The following is a 21,260-nucleotide window of genomic DNA, read 5'->3' as shown; positions in this document are numbered from 1 at the left end:
TTGGTAGGAGCAGACTCATATACACAGTCAAAGGCAGGCAAAACAGATCCAATGGGCAAGGCAGGTATCAAGGTATACAGAGAGAGCAAAGGTTCTGATAACTGGGTAGGCAACTGACAAGATAAATGCTCAGAATTGTAGCTATGAGAGGCTAATAATCCTTCGCAAAGAGATGTACATACTCTAAGTGTAACAAGCAATAGATTGGGCACAGGTGAAGTGAATAGTGCTTAGGATTGGGCAATGAGGACCTATGGTGGTGAACAGATGTATCTACTGTTGTGGATGTGACCCCATTGACTTGCATTGAATGGATATATTCACATAATTTCTCAGTCAAAATATTTTTGTTAGTGTTCTGCAGAAGAAAGTCATCTGGGTTTGAGATGGCATAAAGGTGAGTAAATGATCTAAATGAGAGAATTATCTTTTTTGGGTGTTGAATAGACTCCTAACCCTAAGTATTAAACTAGTCCTGCACAGTTTATTGCAATGGTCATTCATGATACCTCAAAATCAGGTCGTTTCTTGAGGAGTGGTATGCTAGCCTAGTACTTTCAAAAGCGATCATAATTACGCTCTTTTGCCTGGCGATTGATAAAATGGGTGAAAACTTGCATAGACTTACATTGACCACATCTTGGGACCAGAATATCATGTAGACTTGGAAGTAGCCTCTTTTGACATTGGGCACCAAGCAACTGCCTAGCAACACCCTAGAAACCACTAAGAACACATTAGCAATGGATTAGAAAAACAGGAAAAGTTTTCCAGCCAACTCCAACATCATGCTGGCAAGTTATGCACAGTCCCTCTCATTTTCTTCATGAAATGTAAAAATGTGTTAATTTGACAGTTTCTTCTTCATTAACCACTGTCGATGTTAACAGAGGCATCTCCATGTGTCCTTATACTGTATATCACAGGTTACATTATATATCACTAAATTTGCTTTATCAACTTATATTTTTTTACAAAGTCATGATTCAGTATCTTTCTCTGGCAGGTGAACACAACTGAGATTTCAAATAGCACAATGAACATCACACTGCCTCAAGAGTTGCTGAGAGAAAATGAGATGGAGCCGATAGTCTTTTGCACGATCAAATCATCTAAGCTTTTCTCGGTATAGACCAATGATAGAATGATATTTTTCTACCTCCAATATATTTCTCTTCCTCATTTGCACTATACTGAAGCACTGTAAACTTCAGCTAATTCTGTATGTCCTATCTATTTTGTTTGCTGTTGTTTTTTTGCTTTTTTTTTTAATGTGCCAAAAATCTTTTTTTGTTTGTTTTTTCTGTTTTAAATTCAGCACTGGAACATAACTGGCAATAAAATTGTTTTGTTGACTGCTGGAAACAAATCTATCTCAGGCTTGAAGAACACTGTGAACATCTCAATGGCTCTGGCCAATGTTGTGAGTATTACAATCTTAAAAACATTTTAAAAAAATATTTTAGCCTATTTTTAATATTTACGCATTTTATTTTCATAGCAAAATTCCATCAGATTGAATTGTGTATTTTTAACATAATTAATTAAACTTAATATATATATATATATATATTATATAGTTTTGTTACTGAATTCAAATTGATTTTAAAATTGAAATGCGTAAATAAACAAAAAATAAAAAAAATGAATGAATGAAGGTATAGTAACCTAAAAAAGACAATTCTGTTCATACAAAAAAGAAACGTTTTTTCATGCAATGAAATCACATGGTGACTAAATTACGACAAATAAATGACGACAAAATTTCAATTTTGGGGGTAAACTAACACTTTAAGCAATTTCTCTCAAAGGGGGACAGAGAGCCATCCTGCCAGTATCTTGATTTTAATACTTCATGTAAGTATAATTATTGAGCTATTACTTTTCTGTTTTAAAACATTTACTGTTGTGAGATACGCAACTGATATGGCTGTTGTCTGTCTTAACAGCATTTAAACGGGACGGTTGTACTACATACTATAGGAAAAATGAGAGCCGGGTTGTCTGTTCGTGTGATCACCTCAGTTATTTTGCTGTGTTAATGGTACAGAACTATTTACATGGTTAAGAGCAAGTGGTTGTTCATTTCATTAGATACATTTAAAGGTTATTGTTGCAGTAAAAGAAACTCAGCTGAGAATTTTGATCTTTGTGTTTGTGATCAGGCACCATCACCTAATGTATCTGAGAAGGACAGGGAGATCCTGACCTACATTAGCCTGGTTGGATGCAGCATATCTTTGGTGTTCCTGGTTGTCGCTGTTGTCCTATACTTCACAAAACGGTGATTCCTTATAGAGTGGTTTAGTCACAACATCAATTTGTAGGCCAGCTTGGAAGGGCTCGCCGTGAGTTTCCTCAGGAATTTTAGCCAGTTGAATCTGATGACTAGCTGAATTACCTCAGTAAGAGAGTGTAGGTTAAATTACAATCTGTCAGAGTATTGTCTTATGTTGGAAAAGATTCCAAATATAAATATACAATCACAAAACAAAATATTTAAATATTCCACTTGATCCGGCGCTGTTTGTTCTCTGTGATCTAAGTATCTTGCTACAGTTTTACTGAGACAGAAACCGCTCCAGATGATTCAGTGCCTGAGTGAGCTGTCTGAATGATTCAGACTGAATCATGAACTGATTCAGACCGTTTTGCTAACTCATTTTGACAAATTAATTGAAAAGAACTTACTCAAAAAGAGTGGTTCATTTGTGAATCAGATATCGCTAGTTCTGATTGTAATTTCTAAACAGACGACAGAAACGGAAAACACAACATGCTTGCAGAAATATTGTTTCTCAGGGAATCTGTTTCTCATAAGGTAATATCCCTTGTCAGTCAAGGATTTATCTGTAAGAGTCTAGCGACGCCACAGTCCCATGGCAGTGCTTTTTCAAGGAAACCCCTAGTCGAGTCATTAGTCAGGTTGAATTCAACTAGTCATGACGTCATTCCACGGCCATAATACCACACACCCAACCCATACCAAAGTACGAAAATGGGGATGCATTCCATCATGTCAGTGGACTGTTGCAGAATCATGTTCCGTCAGGTCATCGGACTTCAGCGTGAAGCTCTTTTTTAATTGTCACCGAATCGTGTTCTTGAAAGAGAGAATAGCATTCAGGTCAGCATAAAACTATTATTTTGGTTATATTTGAAGGCCTATTTGAAAATATTCAGCCTGGTCTCATAAAATTTACTTGAGCATCGCAACATTTTTGCGAAACTGAAATTTCGTGCTTCATTACATGTTTGCCTGCAGTTTCCAAGTAAAATGTCCAGTAGGGGGTGCCAAAACATCTTTACGATGGAGTAACACCTATTTCCCAAACCAGCACGCAGATCACTCGTTATAAATTTGAACTTAAGCGCTTCATTATGGGAGCTGTCCAGTCTAAATTGGTGCTGATTACTTTGGCCAGTATGTCCAGGTGTTTGTCTTCTCAAAATGAAAATAAGGTGGAAATACTGACAACCATGGAAGTTGTTTGTAAACTTGTCGAGGCGCCGGAATGTATTACCTAACTATAACAGAATTTAATTAAAGAAATAATTATGGCTTTTGTAAGACGGAGTTTCAGATGTATTAATGCTCAATCATAGAGATTAATAAAAGTGACGCAATAAATGCATGTAACGTGAATGTATGCTATGTGGATCATAAGGGGCTCTCACGTAGCCTAATGTTTTTTGGCTGGAAACTGAACAAATGCACACAGAACAGGATTAAAATGACGGGCATCAGTATTGAACTACTCATAGACCTCTCTAAATATTAATAGATCATCTGGTTAGAGTTCAAGGTACTGTGTACTTGTAGCCTTACTGCCATTATGCATCATGCAATTTGTTACTGCCTTGTAAAAAGACTATAGGCGAGCCGATTTGAACCAGCCATTGGAGGAAGAAAGAAGAGGAGGAGAATGGAGAGAGAGGGAATCTCTCATTGCACACTCTCGCTCTAATCTCCTCTGTTAACCATATTTTAATTATTTATTAAGGCATATCTATTTAAGTTTTAAACTGCGTGGTCACATTACTCACATATGTCTTCTTAAATAATCTGTTTAATAAGAACATGTCGTCTTTCTATTGCCATTACAAGTATGCTAATCAATGAAGGCTAATATAACATTATACTGTATTAAATGTCTTGTAAATTTAGACCTGTCACGTCGCATGTGCAGACTGCCTGTTGATTTCATAGTGATTTTTTCAACACTTTTTATCCTCTGAAATAGTTTACAACGGCTTCCCAATTATCAAAATATAAAAATACAATTTATTAAATGTCCCATTGTCTTTGATAAACTGTGAAGGATGCCAGAAAGATATATTTAAGTTGCACTTAATGGACTTAAGATCGGTTCAAAGCTCTTGTTACGAATGTTTTTACAAACTACTTAGATTAGGATGCTTTTGGGAAACGTGCCTTAGAGATTAAGTACTCCTTAAGTGGTTTAGGTAACCCAGCCCAGTTCTGAAGTGCATTGTGTGTGTGTGCAGACTGAGCCACTGGGCAGACACATTTTTTAAATCACATGGTAAGCGACTAGTCGACTTCAGGCTGATGGTCGACTGTAAATGTTAGTTGTAGTTGTAGTTGTTGACTAGTCTGTGATATCCAGTGTTGGGTAAGTTACTCTAAAAAGTAATTAATTACTAACTACTAATTACATCTTTGACAGTGTAATTAGATTACTGCACTTATTACTCTGTCTGAAAAGTAATTGCATTACTTATTACTAATTACTTTCTAAAACCCTGAATAACCTCGACCAGATGAAAAATACAAAGAGAGACTTGAAACTGTTCTTTTAATTCTTTCAAATAAATCAGATAAAATCAGATAAATTATTCATGAACTGGCCAAAGAATTTAAGGGGGCAGCGTTAAATTAGAAAACATATACTTTTAACAGTAGATGTTAAATTTCTATTTTAAATTCATTATTGTTTTATGTAGAATTTTTCTATAGTCTATACAGCATTTAAAGGTGCTATATGTAAGATTGACAACAAGTGTTTGAAATGGGTACTGCAGTCCATATTCAAAATATTGGAGAGTTGTCTGCCCCGCCCCAGACTCGAAGCTCATGCGGGTGGTGTCGAAATACTATTGGTGAGTGGGCAGTGGGCGGGATCACACAGGCCAAAACATAAACAGAAATTCCGGCCCAGAATGGAAACTTCAAAGTAGAATATACTGGCTGTAGCATTGTTATCGGAGAAGCCAGTATTTCAACTTAGCATGTTTCCTAATTCCCTAATGATGTATTATGGTCATTTTATGTACTTAGTACTTATGTATTTAGTACATTAAAAATATTACATATAGCACCTTTAATGCAATTACATCAGAAGTAACTGTAATTAAATTACTGAAAAAAATAAGAGTAATCCCTTACTTTATACCCGTTCTAAATAGCTATTAAATAGTGGTGGTGGAGGCATAGTGGGATAAAACACAGAACTGGTAAGCAGAAGGTTGCCAGTGCAATCCCCACAGCCACCACCATTGTGTCCTTCAGCAAGGCACTTAACACCATGTTGCTCCAGGGGGACTGTCCCTGTAATAAGTGCACTGTAAGTCACTTTGGATAAAAGCGTCTGCCAAATGCATAAATGTAAATGTAAAATTAAACTTAAAATAATAATAATCCAAACCACATCCAGAAACAAATGCTTCAGATATATTCGTGCTAATTGTGACCCATCCAGTGTGAGATGCTCTGACATATGGCTTAGTAGGGAGTGTAAAAGATATAAGCACTAATTCATTTTTATTTGAGATTTGGAATCTACAGTTTACTAACATTTGTAAATTCAGGTTTATTAAAACCCCAAAGAGGCTCAAAGGGGCACTATTAGGGCTCCATGGAAACATATAGAGAAAAAAAAATGTGTACAATTTTTTTATATATATATATATATATATATATATATATATATATATATATATATATATATATATATATATATATAAAGAAGCATTTACCAAATTTGACATTATTACAGTTTCATTTTGTTTTCTAATGACTACAAATATATTTTAATTTAATTGACATTTTTTTTATCCAGGTTTTTAGATGTAACACCAACTAATAGTGTGTAGAGGGAATATGTGGTCAATTTAATGCAAATATATATTTTCCTTCTTTTATAATTTTGCAAACAACATATTGACTTTACAATATTACTGTAACTATTTTTTTCACATAGTATAAATGGGTCTTTATACATGAAAATATATTGCTGTCTTTTTATTTGTTTTATTTATTTATTTATTTTTGAAGATTTGGGGGTTCTTGGCATCAAGAAGTTTGAAAACCCATGCACAGGGTTTAATTTATTACAGATGTTATATATAGTTTCATTTAAAAGTTATCTTATTTAAGACTTCTCAAAATTTATAATTTAAATAAAACCTCAATCTACAAATGTCAGTGCCTTAAAGCCAATTCCATTCAAATTCCCAAAAGATATCAACACATATTTGATCAATCCCAAACATCAAAAACTATTTGGTTTAATGACAACGAGCACTGTTTAACAGTGTCTCTCTTCTTCTCTTTCCTCAGACATGCTGTTTCAGACCTGTCTCAGAAGGTGCACATCAGTCTTGCTTTGGCCCTTATTCTGCTGAATGTGCAGTTTCTCCCAAACCACTTATTTGCAGAATCATCTTCCTATGAAGTATGTGTATGCATTGCAATTCTGCTTCACTACTCTCTCTTGGCCACCTTCACATGGACAGCCATTGAGGGCTTTCACCTGTACCTGCTTCTGGTGCGAGTCTTCAACATCTACATAAAGAGATACCTGCTTAAACTAAGTCTGGTGGGATGGGGTGAGTTCTTTCAGAGCAACCCTTGTAGCAGACTAGTCATTATAATAATAATAATAATAATAATAATAATAATAATAAAATACAAATATATATATTTTATTAAATTGTTGCAGTAGATCTCTGTTTTTTCCTATATGTACCAAGCATATTTATTGTGCTTGCTCTCAAAGAGAAGTGTATCATCTCATTATTGAAATAAAAATGTATCAGCTGTGCCATAATAATTAAATAACATTAAAGGGATAGTTTACCCAAAAATGAAACTTCTCTCATCATTTACTCACCCTCATGACATCCCAGATGTGTATGACAGAGCACAAAGGAAGATTTTTAGAAGAATATCTCAGCTCTGTAGGTCCAATGCAAGTGAATGTTGACCAAAACTTTGAAGCTCCAAAAAGCACATAAAGGCAGCATAAAAGTAATCCATATGACTTTAGTGGTTTAATCCATGTCTTATGAAACAAACCAATCAGATTTAGGTGAGAACAGACCAAAATATAACTCCTTTTTCACTGTAAATCTTGCCATTGCAGTCTCTAGGTAACTGGGAAGCTTGATTACACTTCCCAGTTGAGATCATGATTTCAAACTCGATTACAATTCCTAGCACCATCTAGAGCTATTCTAGATGGTGCTAGGAATTGTAATCGAGCTTGAAATCATGATCTCCATTGAGACTGCTGATATCATGATTTATAGTGAAAAATTTGTTATATTTTGGTCTGTTCTCATCCAAAATCGATTGGATCGCTTCAGAAGACTCAAAAATCTTCATTTATGTTCTGCAGAAGAAAGAAAGTCATACACATATGGAATGGCATGAGGGTGAGTAAATGATGAAAGAATTTTCATTTTTGGGTGAACTATTCCTTTAATAAAAACCCATTGATGTTCTCAGTATGGTCATATCTTCCTCAGGTTTCCCTGCTGTGGTTGTTGCACTGATACTCAGCATTGACCAAAAAGCATATGACCGAGTGACTCTGAATTCTACTGAAGTGAATGCTCCCTCTTCCATCCATATGTAAGCAAATGTGGACATATGCAGTTGTATAGTCTCTGTTCTTTACAGAATATCATTTATAATATCCAGCAGTAGTGGCTCTGGGTGGAGACAATATAGCTATAACCAATAGACTGCACAGTCAAAATTCTCATAAAACAGTTAAAAGACTTTTTGAAATGTCCTTTTAAAGACTGATTAAAGGAATATTCCAGGTTCAATACAAGTTAAGCTCAATCTACAGCATTTGTGGCATAATGTTGATTACCACAACAATTTATTTAGACTCGTTCCTCATTTTCTTTAAAAAAAAGCTAAAATCTGGGTTATAGTGAGGCACTTACAATGGAAGTGAATGGGGCCAAATTTTGGAGGGTTTCAAGGCAGAAATGTGAAGTTTATAATTTTATAAAAGCACTTACATTAATTCTTCTTCACGGATTATTGCATCAGTCTCAAACATCTGCTGATTAGGAACAACATTGATCTCAAACCTTCGCTGCTCAAGAACAACCACAACAACAACAAACATTTGCGGTAAGTCAAGGCATCCGCTCATATTATTGCTTCCTGCATTACATGCCACATGTTTACTATAGCTTCTTCCATCAGCAGTGAGGGGTTTACATGTGATAAATGTAAGGAATTAGTCAAGCTGATGGAGAAGATAAATGAGTTAGAGGCACGCATCTGAACACTAGTGGAGGTCAGTGAGAAAGAGAAACCGGTAGATACTGTTTCGGATGCGGGTAGTACAGCGAGCAACACACACACTTTGGTTCCGGCTGAAGAGCCCCCGCAGCAGGGCGACTGGGTGACGTCTCGGCGGCATACTCGCTCAGCAAAGCAACACCACTCTCCTGTTCCGGTTAGGGTTTCCAATCTGTTCTCCCTAGTCAGTGATGCACCCACTGAGAATCATGTTGAAATAGCATTAATAATTGGTGATTCGATTGTAAGGAACGTGGAAATAGAGACTCCAGCCACCACTATTAAATGCATTTTGGGTACCAGAGCATCTGACATCAGATAAAATGTACAAGTGCTGGCTAATGCTAAATGTAGATTTTCTAAAATTGTTATTCATGTCAGCAATAACGATGTCTGGCTTCACTAGATAGAGATCACTAAAGATAATGTTAAAGAGGTGTGTGAACTTGCAAAAATGATGCCAGACATTGTAATATGCTCTGGCACCCTCCCTGCTTGTCGTGGTGATGAAATTTATAGTAGATTAGTGTCACTGAATGGCTGGATATCTGAGTGGTGTCCGGAGAATATCATAGGTTTATAGACAATTGGAAGAGTTTTTGGGGTAGACATGATCTGCTAAAGAGAGACGAACTCCATCCCACCAGGGAAGGTGCCACTCTACTCTCTAGTAATTTGGCTCATAGTCTTAATAGTGATAGTATTTGACTAATTGGGGCCCAGGTCAGGAAGCAGACAAACTGGTTAATCCAAACATCTGCTAGCTGCCTTGAGATGTCACACAGGTCACATAAACTACAACACATAGAGACTGTATCACCTAGATATCACATAAAGACTGTGTCTCTTCCTTGAACTACCAAAGACAAACCCCTCACTAAAAAAATTAAGATAAACATCATATAAAGGTAGGGCTACTAAACATTAGATCTCTTTCTACCGAAGCACTAATTGTAAATTAAATTATTACAGATCATAGTTTGGATGCGCTCTGTTTGACTGAAACCTGGATTAAACCAGAAGAATATATTAGTTTAAATGAATCTACTCCCCTATGTAATTGTTATAAACATGAGCCTCGTCTGAAGGGTCGAGAAGGAGGTGTTGAAACAATTTACAGTGAAGTTTTTGGTGTTACTTAGAGGACAGGATAAGTTTAAGTCTTTTAAACTAATAATGCTTAATATGACACCGTCAGATATAAATAAAAAATCTCTGTCGTCTTTTGCCCTTGCTACAGTACATAGATCACCCGGGTTATATTCTGATTTCCTTGGTGAATTTGCAAATTTTCTATCAGATCTTGTAGGTACTGTAGATAGAGATTTATTTGTTGGTGACACCAACATTCACATATATAATGAAAATGACACATTGGGATTAGCATTTATTGATAATCTCAACTCTCTTGGAGTCAGACAAAATGTGACAGGACCAACTCATCGCCATAATCATACGCTAGATTTAATTCTGTCATATGGAGTTGATGTTGATACTATAGAAATTCTACCGCAGAGCATTGACATCTCAGATCATTACCTCGTCACTTGCTTGCTGCGATCAGCTAATGTCACACAATCTACACCACGCCATCGTTCAGGTAGAACTATTCTTTCGACCACTAAAGATAACTTCACTAATAATCTTCCAGAATTGTCTCACATACTCAGAAAGCCAAAAAGTCTAGAAGAACTTGATGTAATAACAGAAAGTATAAATAAAGTCTTCTCTAGCACTCTTGATAGTGTCACCCCCCTTCGATTAAAGAAATTTAAAGAAAAAAAGCCTCACACCATGGTACAATGATCACACTCATGCTCTCAAGAAAGCAGTTTGGAAAATGGAGCACAAGTGGAACAATACAAAATTAGAGGTATTTTGTGCTGCATGGAAGGATAGTGTCTGTAGCTACAGACAGGCACTAAATGCTGCCAGGTCAGCATATTTTAGCAAACTCACAGAAAATAACCACAACAATCCTAGGTGTTTATTCATTACTGTGGCTAAATTGGTTAGGAATAAAGCATCGACTGAACCAGATATTCCGTGGCAGCACAATAGTAATGACTTCATGAATTTCTTTTCTGATAAAATTGAAATAATCAGAAATAAAATTGGAACAATGCAATCAACTATCACAGCACCTCAGAAAACAGTGTCTCATAATTTTGCTCATGAGCAACTTCAATCCTTCTCTGTCATAGGTCATGAAGAGCTAACAAAACTTATCAAAAAATTAAAAGCCACAACATGTATGGTAGATCCAATACCAACTAAGCTCTTAAAAGAGTAATCTCAGAACCTCTTCTTAATATTATTAACTCCTCGCTATCCTTAGGACATGTCCCAAGACACTTTAAAATGGCAGTTATCAAACTGCTTATTAAGATGCCACAACTTGATCCTGGAGAATTGGCTAATTACAGACCGATTTCAAATATACCATTTATGTCGAAAATACTATAAAAAGTCAGTGTTGGGGAGTAGCTAACCACATGTAGCGACGTTACTAACTTAACTAAATTTTTCAGTAGCTTGACAGTAGCTCAGCTGCTTTTAAAACAGAGTAACTTTTCCAGTAGCGAACTGCTTTTTCCAGCAAGTAGCGGTGTAGCCTGACCAAACACTACATCATGTTGGTTAGAATATAACTAATAGCCTTCCTTATTGTGTAGAAGCCAAACTTTTACCGGCAATAGGTCCGAACATCTGGCAGCATATTTCTGTCTGCTGATCAGAATCAGGCAGCCTCCTCTTCTTCTTTTGTAATGGCAGATCACAAACAAAAATAGTGAATTACCGTCATCTACTGAGAGCTTATTACAGCTCACTTGGATAAGAAGTGATGTCTGATGGTTATATAAAGTGAGCAACCACAGTTTGTTTACCTTTACATGATGTCCAGGGGCAGGTAAATCTGAAAATGATAAAAGAACACCATTTTATTCTTCTATGAAACAAAGAATGTTTCAGACACTTTGTTCTTAATAGATCACACAACAGCATATTTACCTTTACTATTTTAAATAAAATAATTCAAAAAGTTATTATTGCCTTTTGAGGGATTTTGTTTCTGTTCTAAATATGTTTATTTTGCTTCTCATCATCTGTGCGTTACTGGGAGCAGCGAGTGAATTATTATTATAATATTTATAAATATACAGTATATATTATTATAATGATTACTATCATGCAGAACTATTTGATTTCTCAATTTCTTAGCATTTAATTAACTATTATTTTCATGTAAAATAAATAAAATGATTGGTAAAAGAAATCGTTTATGTTATGTATTATTATGCAACAATTTTTCAACTTTTTTCACTAAGAAGCCAATCTTTTTAATTTATGGTTGATGCATTTTTTCGAAAGAGCCATACCACAAACGAATAATTTACTATTTTCAAAAACAAAGTTTTTCAATAATATAAAATGTTTATATTGCCCATAGACTACAAAAAAATGTATGTAACATGTTGCAATATGGAACTGAGTACACACGTTTGTGCGGGTCTCCATAAAATTACTTCATTTTACAATTGTTCATGAAAAATGTAACTTCGCTTTTGGAATGAAACAGAGAAAAAGGAGTGAAAACTCTTTACATGAGCTTGTTCCATGAGACAGGGTCTCGTTGCACGTCTCTGAAAAAACAGCGAATCAGACAGGAGCATTGACGGTTTTTCTTTTGTCTGTTCTTAAATATATAATAAAGTGTGTTTCTTCAAGTGCGTGTCTTTTTGACTAACAGCATTTCTTGTCATGTGTCACTCCGAGACATCTTACAGGTCACCCACCTGTTGCGGGTAGATGAGCAAAATTACTCATGCATGAACAAAGCGAACAAATATTTATAGAGCAACCTCTGTATGTGACCTGTAAAGCTGGCACTTGCATGTCAATGGCAAAAAAGTTAGAAAATACAATGAGCATGAACCCAGGTGAGGGGAGAAACAAGCCCTGAGTCTTTATTTGCATATTATCCACACTAAATATTATGTGACAAGAACAAAAAATGCCAGCCCAAGGAGAGTTTGTCATAAAAATTGGATCTTTAGGGAAGTAGGCTACACCTGGCCACAGCAGGACTGAAAAGTGTGAAGTATAGTATAAAAATGATTTTTTTAATGGCGTCTGATCTTTTTTGTTTTTATTGTATACTGTTGTATTTTATTTTATGGCATTATTAACTGTATTAATGCTATTATTCATTAAATGTATTAAATACATTTAATATATTTAAACACATTAAATGTATTTAATTAATACAGTTAATAATGCCATAAAATAAAATACAACAGTATACAATAAAAACAAAAAAGATCAGACGCCATTAAAAAAATCATTTTGTTATTAATATTATTGGTTTGATAGTAACATAAAAAAAATATTGCCTCATTAAGTAGCTTCAATGTAGCTAGCTACTTTTTGATAGTAACTTGTAGTGTAGCTAACTACTTTTTTAAAAGAGTAGCTTGACTGTAGCTTAACTAATTACAATTATGAGTAGCTTGTAGCTTGTCAAACTACAGTTTCAAAGTAGCTTCCCCAACACTGGAAAGGTAGTGTCCTCCCAACTATGTTCATTTCTATAGAGAAATGGAATATATGAAGAATTTCAGTCAGAATTTAGGCCCCATCACAGTACAGAGACTGCACTTATCAGAGTTACAAATGACTTGCTCTTATCATCTGATTGCGGCTGCATTTCTCTTCTGGTGCTTTTAGATCTTAGTGCTGCATTTGACACGATAGATCATGACATTCTCTTGAATAGGCTGGAGAATTATGTTGGAATTAGTGGACTTGCATTAGCATGGTTTAGGTCCTATTTATCAGACCGCTACCACTTTGTATGTTTAAATGAGGAATTGTCAAATCAAACAAAAGTTAAGTGTGGAGTGTGACAGGGATCACTTTTAGGACCTCTGCTTTTCTCCTTAAATATGCTTCCCTTTGGGGGATATTATCAGGAATCATGGAATAAGTTTCCACTGTTATGCCAACGATACCCAACTTTATATTTCTTCTAAACCCAATGAAAATTCACAATTCTCCAAATTAGCAGAGTGTATCAATGAAATCAAAGGCTGGATGGATAGAAATTTCCTTCTACTCAATTTTGACAAAACAGGGGTACTAATGATTGGACTAAAAACCTCTATAAGCAGCTAAAATATAATTTGACTCTCGATGGGTGTACTGTTACGTCATCTTCTACAGTGAAGAACTTATGTGTTATATTTGATACCAATCTGTCCTTTGAAAATCAAATTTCCAGTGTTTGTAGAACAGCATTCTTCCACATAAGAAATACTGCTAAATTACGACGCATGCTCTCTGTTGCTGATGCTGAAAAACTAATTCAGGCATTCATGACCTCAAGACTAGATTATTGTAATGCATTACTGGGAGGATGTCCAGCAAGTTCAGTAAATAAACTTCAATTGTTTTAAAATGCAGCTGCCAGAGTGCTAACTAGAACCAAGAAATATGATCATATTAGCCCCATTTTATCGGCGTTACATTGGCTACCTGTTAAATTTCATATTAATTTGAAAATTCTGTTAACAACATACAAAGCTTTGAATGGTCTAGCTCCACAGTACTTAAGTGACTTTCTATCACGCTATATTCCGTCACGTTCATTACGATCACAAAATTCTGGCTTGTTAATAATTCCAAGCATATAAAAATCCACAAAAGCAGGTAGATCCTTTTCATACTTGTCTCCTAAACTATGGAAAAGTCTTCCTAACACTGTTCGGGATGCAGACACACACTCAAAGTCTAGACTAAAGACTCGTCTATTTAGCCAGGCATACACCTAATTTATGCTTCAACTCACAATTAGGCTGCTTTAGTTAGGTCTGCCAGAACCAGAAACATCCATCATGATCTATAACTCTGCATAAAATTGAATGGCATCTACGCTAATATTAATTTTTTTGTTTCCATGTCTCAACCTTTGGTATTCATTTCCCGAGGTTACCAGAACTGGCCAGATCCAGCTCCGTTCCTGCTTTTCGTCAGACTCCACTGCTATGTGTCGCTGAAAGATGACAACAAACTACAGCTGGTGCTAGCCAGACATCACTTCAGTCTTTTGACTTCAGAGGATGAACTGATGCCAACTCCAACTGTAAGACATCGGATACTTCATATGCCACTGCCTGAACATTGGATTTAGGATGGACCCCACTGAACCTCACCGAAATGACCTGCAGGTTGAACTGCGATGCACCACATTAATCTCTGCCTGTATCACCTTTGTCTATTGATGGACTACACTCTTGAAATGGAATACACAAACTATCATTTAATTGCCAACAAAAAGCCTTCATCAGCCAACTAACAAAGGACAATGCATCTATGTGAACTTCCGCAGTTAATCCAGGATGAACTACAAAGACATTAGTCATTAATATTAAAGTTTTTCTTAAACAATGGACCTTCATGCTTACTTAATTTACACATTTAAAACCATGACTTGCACTGCACATAAATAACTAATATTGGCATTATATTTATGCTGTTTATCCAGAGGGGAACTGGCCCCCACAGTGAGCCTGGTTTCTCCCAAGGTTATTTTTCTCCATTAACCAACATCTTATGGAGTTTTGTGTTTCTTGCCACAGTCGTCTTCAGCTTGCTCACAGGGGTTCTAAATACAATTATTATTTAATTTCTATACACAATTTACAATCATATTTAATCAAATTACACAATGATCACTCTAAGACTTTATAGATATTACAGATAATTTTTTTGTTAATTCATGATTTCCTGTAAAGCTTCTTTGAAACGATGTGTGTTGTGAAAAGCGCTATACAAATAAAAATGACTTGACTTTAAATTGTAATTTTTACAGTCATTTTAGGATTTGTTGACATTACGTTGTCTACAATATAAATTTAAATTTGGCTATAACTTTACACACTAAAATCATGTTTACACGCATATTGTGAGTATTTTAATGTTCAGAAATTGGCCCCTATTCACTTCCATTGTAAGTGTCTCATGATAACCCAGATTTTTCCTTTTGTTTTAAAGAGTGTAACTTGTACTGAACTCGGAATATTCCTTAAAGAGCAACTGTGTCCCATGGAACTGTTGATGTAATAGGCAAATTCATACAAATATTTACTTTTACAATTACCATTTGATCAGTATCAAACCATTTTAATTGAAAATTGTTCTTTTTTGAAAAGTCAGTGGTTAATGTGTCATTAAACTTCTAACTTTCGTTTTAACTATCCATTTATAAATTGAATTGTATCAGTATATTCATTCATAGTTTGATTTCTTTCTCCCCTGTTTCTTTGCCCAAAGGTGTTATGTCTCTAATGAGCTGGTAAAGATCGTGACAACAATTGGCTTTTTTGGTATGGTGTTTTTGTTTAACATCACTATGTGGCTGACTGCCTTGCGGCGGATCCTCTCAGTGGGTTCAAATCATCAAGCATTTGCACAGAAACACAGAGCCAAAAAAGACATCTGCACAATGCTTGGCATTACCTGTCTGTTGGGCATCAGCTGGGGTTTGGTGTTCTTCTCCTTTGGCAGTGTCAGCACAGCAGGCCTTTACCTCTTCTGTGTCTTCAATTCACTTCATGGTGAGAGAACTTTGGTGCAAATCTAAATATGAAGACATCTGTGGTATATTTCAATCAAACATTTTTAAAGCATACATTTTGTGTTTAAAATGTACAAAGTAAAGAATATATATATATATTTAATTCACCACTGGCATTTCTATCCCAATCAGTGTCCGCACTGCATATTATCTTAAACAGTAGTCAATTTTACAACATAAAAATGTACAATTTAACTTAAAATGTAAAACTGACTATTTTTATCTGTCATTTCTGTTTTCATTTCCCTGATAATTTTAGAAACATAATGTATGTCATATATGTATGATATAGCCAATATTTATTTACATTACTTTTCTTAGGCAGGGCTATAGCAACCATTATAACTGAGTATGTGTGTGTGTGTGTGTATGTGTGTGTGTGTGTGGGGGGGGGGGGGGGGGGGGGGGTCCTCCTTACTTCTAGAAATGTTTTTAAGAAATGAAACATTACATTAATATTTTTTGGAAGTTAAACAATATATTTTAAATAGGGATGTGCATTGTTGTTTAGTTACCTATTTTCTAATACCAAAATCACTATTCGGTTATTCTACACATGCATTAGAGATCTTCTAGAACACAACTCTAGACACTGTTACACATGATTCCAGATTGTGGTAAGTGGATAAATGGTAAGTGGTGTTTTGGAAAGAGATGGCGTGGCTAATCAACAGTTAAGTGTAGTGGAAGTTCCAGCATGGCTAAAATTGATTACAGCACCTTTAAGAGATTTTCTCACAGGACGCATTCTTGCATTCTATCTGTGCATGCATCAGATGGAAACTGCTGGTGTGTTTATTACTAGAAAGCTGCTTAACCCTTCCTTGGTCCTGACAATCAAGTTTCACTGTAGACCTCACCGGATCAAATTGACCCAGCATTATTAATTACAACTCAACATCCGAATTTACCAATTTTCTCCCTGACAACTGATCATAAATCACTAACCTACTTATTACTAATTTCCTAGGGCATATTACAGTAATTTTTGGTATAGTCAGTCAAATATTTTATGCAAATCATAAACAATGAGTCATACACTGTAAATACTAAGGGCTCTATTTTCATGAGTGCACAAATCGTAGCGCTACACGCAACGGCCATGCACTATGTTTATCCAATTTTCATGAGCGCGCTAATTCTAAGCGCAATTTTCGTGCAGCGCAAAGCGCAAGTGGGTGTGGGTGGGAGTGTTTGCGCTATCTGTGGATGTATGCACACAAACTGTGGGTGTTTTGTATGTAAATAAAATAGCGCAAAGTGCAATTTGCTATTTTCCTGAGAAATAGGTGACTACACTGAGATTTGTTTTCATCGCAAGTTCTAAACTCAGATCCTGCATTTGCAGTTTGGAGATTCCACCAGTCGGTGGTAATAAAGTTAATGTCTGAACTCTGAAAATACAGTGGAACATCAAATTATGTTCCTGACAATTAATGTCATAGCCGTTTTATGGCTCCATCCTATGACTGTCTGTTCTACGCACATCAGCACTCTTCCAAACCTGTAAGAATGCCACTAATGCGTTTACATGGCCACATAGGCCGCTATCTACGGGAGAAACCTGGGTGTGTTAAACTGCTTTTTCTTAAAGTAAAAGATCACCCAAAAATGAAAATTCTCTCATCATGTACTCACCCTCATACCATTCCAGATGTGAATGACTTTCTTTCATCAGCTCTGTAGTTCCATACAATGCAAGCGAATGGCCGCCAATATTTTGAAGCACCAAAATCCACATAAAGACAGCATAAAGGTAATCCAGACGACTCCAGTGGTTAAATCAATGTCTTCAGAAATGATATGATAGGTGTGGGTTAGAAACAGATCAATATTTATGTCCTTTTTTACTCTGAATTCTCCTCCCTGCTCATTCAATTTCCACTCCAGTTTCACTTTCCCATTCTTCTTGGTGATTCACAGTCTTCATTTATGATAAAAATTACTTAAATATTGATCTGTTTCTCACCCACACCAATCATATCGTGTCTGAACTCATGGATTTAACCACTGGAGTCGTATGGATTACTTTTATGCACCCTTTATGTGGATTTTGGAGCTTCAAAATTTTGGCACCTGTTCACTTCCATTGTCAGGACCTACAGAGCTGAAATATTCTTTTAAAAATCTTAATTTCTGCAGAAGAAAGAAAGTCATACACACCTGGGATGCTAGGGGGGTGAGTAAATCATGAGAGAATTTTCATTTTTGGGTGAACTATCCCTTTAATCCCTTAAACGGCATAAAGAAAAAGGCATTCTTGTTGACATGACATTTTAGAACGCAACTATGCATGCAAAAACCCTGCAATAAACCATTTTCTTAAATGCATGTAAATGTGGCTACTGTGGTTGCATCAGGTTTCACTGGTTTTCAGCATCTAAATGTAGTTTGAAACTTTAAAAAACATGTCTCAAGACCTCTACACTCTGTTGACCTCTACACTCTGTCCAGCTCTTTGATCTGCTGTCGATATGTTGAAGTGCTGATCCTTGCCTATATGGCTGGAGCTGCACTTACTGCCCCCTGCTGATTGAAACTTGTAAAAACAGGTGGCACTTCAAGCTTGAATTGTTCCGCTGGTAGAAAAATTCCTTATTGCGGTGGCATGATTAAATGCGTTAATTTTATTGGGTTAAAAAAATTTTTTTAATATATATATAATTAATTCCACTGAATTAATGTGTTAAACCGATAACTTTCATTTTTTATGTGACAAAACACTACACTGTTGTTTAAGTATAAGAACATCTGTGAATGGTTTTGGCACAGTTTCTTGATGACTTATACTGTATATTTCTTCCAGGATTCTTCCTTTTCCTCTGGTTCTGCATATCCAAATGCCAGTCCAAGGAAGACACTACAAAAACAACTAACTCCACCATCTCTACCAAACAAACCAGCAGCAAATGACATGCATGACATTTTATCTAACTAGTAGGGTGAAAGGTGCTCAGGCTTGCTCACATGCATGCTTGCCCAGATATCAGTCAATATTAAACATTTACTTGATTGTTAGTTTACTCTCTGTTGTTAGTATAGCAGCTGGCATGAAATAAGTTGGGGAAGTTGAGATGTCCTGCAGTGTGACATGCAATCCATCTTAAAATGTTTTAAACAGTATTCGGCTAATTTTTATATATACTATTTTTGCATTATTTTCTTTTATCATTATTTTACAGTTTATAGCATCAAATGAAATGAGAGACTACATGGAATATTTATACTTGTACATTTTCACATAAAATTTTACCTAAAATCTTAATATAAATAAAAAAATTAAAAAAACTCATGGACATGTCAACTTCCCATTTTCCTGTAAATAGAGGAGTGATTTAATTTACAATGTATCTAAAGTATTTTTATCTATTCTTATTTCTTTGTGTCTGTTTTACACAAGAATTTTTGTTACATTTGCATGTAAATGTATCCATTTTGTAAGCATAATAAACCTTTGTTTTTAACAAAGGCTGTTGTCTCTGAAGATTCTTGTTTGTTCAGTTCATTGACGGTAACAGAAATGGACTTTCAAAAATAAACCCACCTTGGAAAATATTCACTGGAGTGAAAATTTTGACAACTAGCTCCGGTCTCCCCTTGTAATTTTGTGGTTTGTAATATGAAATGTCGGTATTCTCACCTCCAAAAAACAAAAAACAGAAATTGTTCTACAGTTTTGAAGATATGAGATTCCTTCTACTTCTGGTTATGATCCACGGCGTGAACAGGGCAATGGTAAAGATCAGGGTTGGGGAGTAACGGAATACATGTAACAGAATTACGTATTTAAAATACAAAATATAAGTAACTGTATTCCACTACAGTTACAATTTAAATCATTGGTAATTAGAATACAGTTACATTCAAAAAGTACTTTGATTACTGAAGAGATTACTTTGCATTTTATTGTCATTTGTTTCATTTAATATTTAGTCCTTTCAGATGGAAAACATTTATCCATATAAATGATGTGATCCAAAGTGCATTTGAACAGCGGTGAAACACTTTCTTATGATGTGTTACATTCATACGAGCAGACAGAGAAGTAAGTTTGAAGTAAGTTTGGAGCAGAAGAAATAGAAATAAACCTTGTGTAAATTGTCAGCTTTACGCTAAGCTAAAATGCTATTTCTAGCCATTTTACATGCACGTTACCAGACACGATCATAGTTTTTTTATCAAGAAAATTCACGTTAGATCATAATTTCTTTTTTTCTAGTAAGACCTTTGATATTAGGGCAAAATTCATATTCTTGACAAAAATTCATATTCTTCCTGTAAAAATATCTAAAAATCCTTAAAACAAGATCAATTTGATTTATCTTGTTTTAGAAACAACACTGCATAAGATATTTCAGTTTTTTAACATGTGTATTTTGTCTTACTGTACTGGCAGAGTTTTTATAGTCAAAACAAGTGAAAAAATCTACCAGTGCTGAAGAAGTAATACAAAGTATTTAGAATACGTTACTGACCTTGAGTAATCTAACGCAATACGTTACAAATTACATTTTACAGCAAGTATTCTGTAATCTGTAGTGGAATACATTTCAAAAGTAACCCTCACAACCCTGGTAAAGATATATATAAAAAACAATGCTTACTTATTTCTGGTGTATTGTTCCAATCTGAAAAACATTTGCATGAAGTTTCCAGCAACATGCCCATGAGATCAAATTGTTATTGTTGACCCATGCATAGCCTTTATAATAGAAATGGGTAAAACAGAAACTGTACACTGGTTTGTTCAACACATGGAAGTTTCTCTAAATTCAGTATTCTAAAACTGCTAAACAAAACTACATTGGAGCTGATCATCTCATTCATGTTATATTAAGTGCTCCTTTTACAATTTCTTTAATAACACAAACTTTGGGGCCTGGGTATCTCAGCGAGTATTGACACTGGCTACCACCCCTGGAGTCGCGAGTTCAAATCCAGGGCGTGGTGAGTGAATCCAGCCAGGTCTCCTAAGCAACCAAATTGGCCTGGTCGCTAGGGAGGGCAGAGTCACATGGGGTAACCTCCTCGTGGTCACGATTAGGGGTTCTTGCT

At 35.4% G+C, this 21,260-nt stretch overlaps 1 protein-coding gene across 1 annotated transcript; it reads left to right on the top strand.

Annotated features, from left to right (window-relative positions):
- Window positions 1–1,009: 1,009 nt before the first annotated feature.
- On the top strand, window positions 1,010–19,496 carry LOC127440644 (adhesion G-protein coupled receptor G5-like). The gene is made up of 9 exons (XM_051697371.1): window positions 1,010–1,126; window positions 1,319–1,423; window positions 1,812–1,857; window positions 1,950–2,044; window positions 2,166–2,284; window positions 6,584–6,852; window positions 7,774–7,879; window positions 15,902–16,185; window positions 19,012–19,496. Exons 1-9 carry the CDS (start codon window positions 1,037–1,039, stop codon window positions 19,116–19,118), a joined length of 1,221 nt encoding a protein of 406 aa, XP_051553331.1. The 5' UTR covers window positions 1,010–1,036; the 3' UTR covers window positions 19,119–19,496.
- Window positions 19,497–21,260: the final 1,764 nt, after the last annotated feature.

The sequence above is a fragment of the Myxocyprinus asiaticus genome, chromosome 1, assembly GCF_019703515.2.
Source record: "Myxocyprinus asiaticus isolate MX2 ecotype Aquarium Trade chromosome 1, UBuf_Myxa_2, whole genome shotgun sequence".
NCBI classification, from domain to species: domain Eukaryota; kingdom Metazoa; phylum Chordata; class Actinopteri; order Cypriniformes; family Catostomidae; genus Myxocyprinus; species Myxocyprinus asiaticus.
The sequence above is the reverse complement of the archived record's forward strand: the minus strand, read 5'-3'. Positions and strand labels throughout refer to the sequence as shown.

Coding starts and splice junctions, on each gene's coding strand:
- LOC127440644 (XM_051697371.1), top strand. CDS start 1,037: ATGAACATCACACTGCCTCAAGAGTTGCTGAGAGAAAATGAGATGGAG. Junction 1,127..1,318: donor AATCATCTAAGCTTTTCTCG/GTATAGACCAAT, acceptor TTTTAAATTCAG/CACTGGAACATAACTGGCAA. Junction 2,285..6,583: donor GTCCTATACTTCACAAAACG/GTGATTCCTTAT, acceptor CTCTTTCCTCAG/ACATGCTGTTTCAGACCTGT.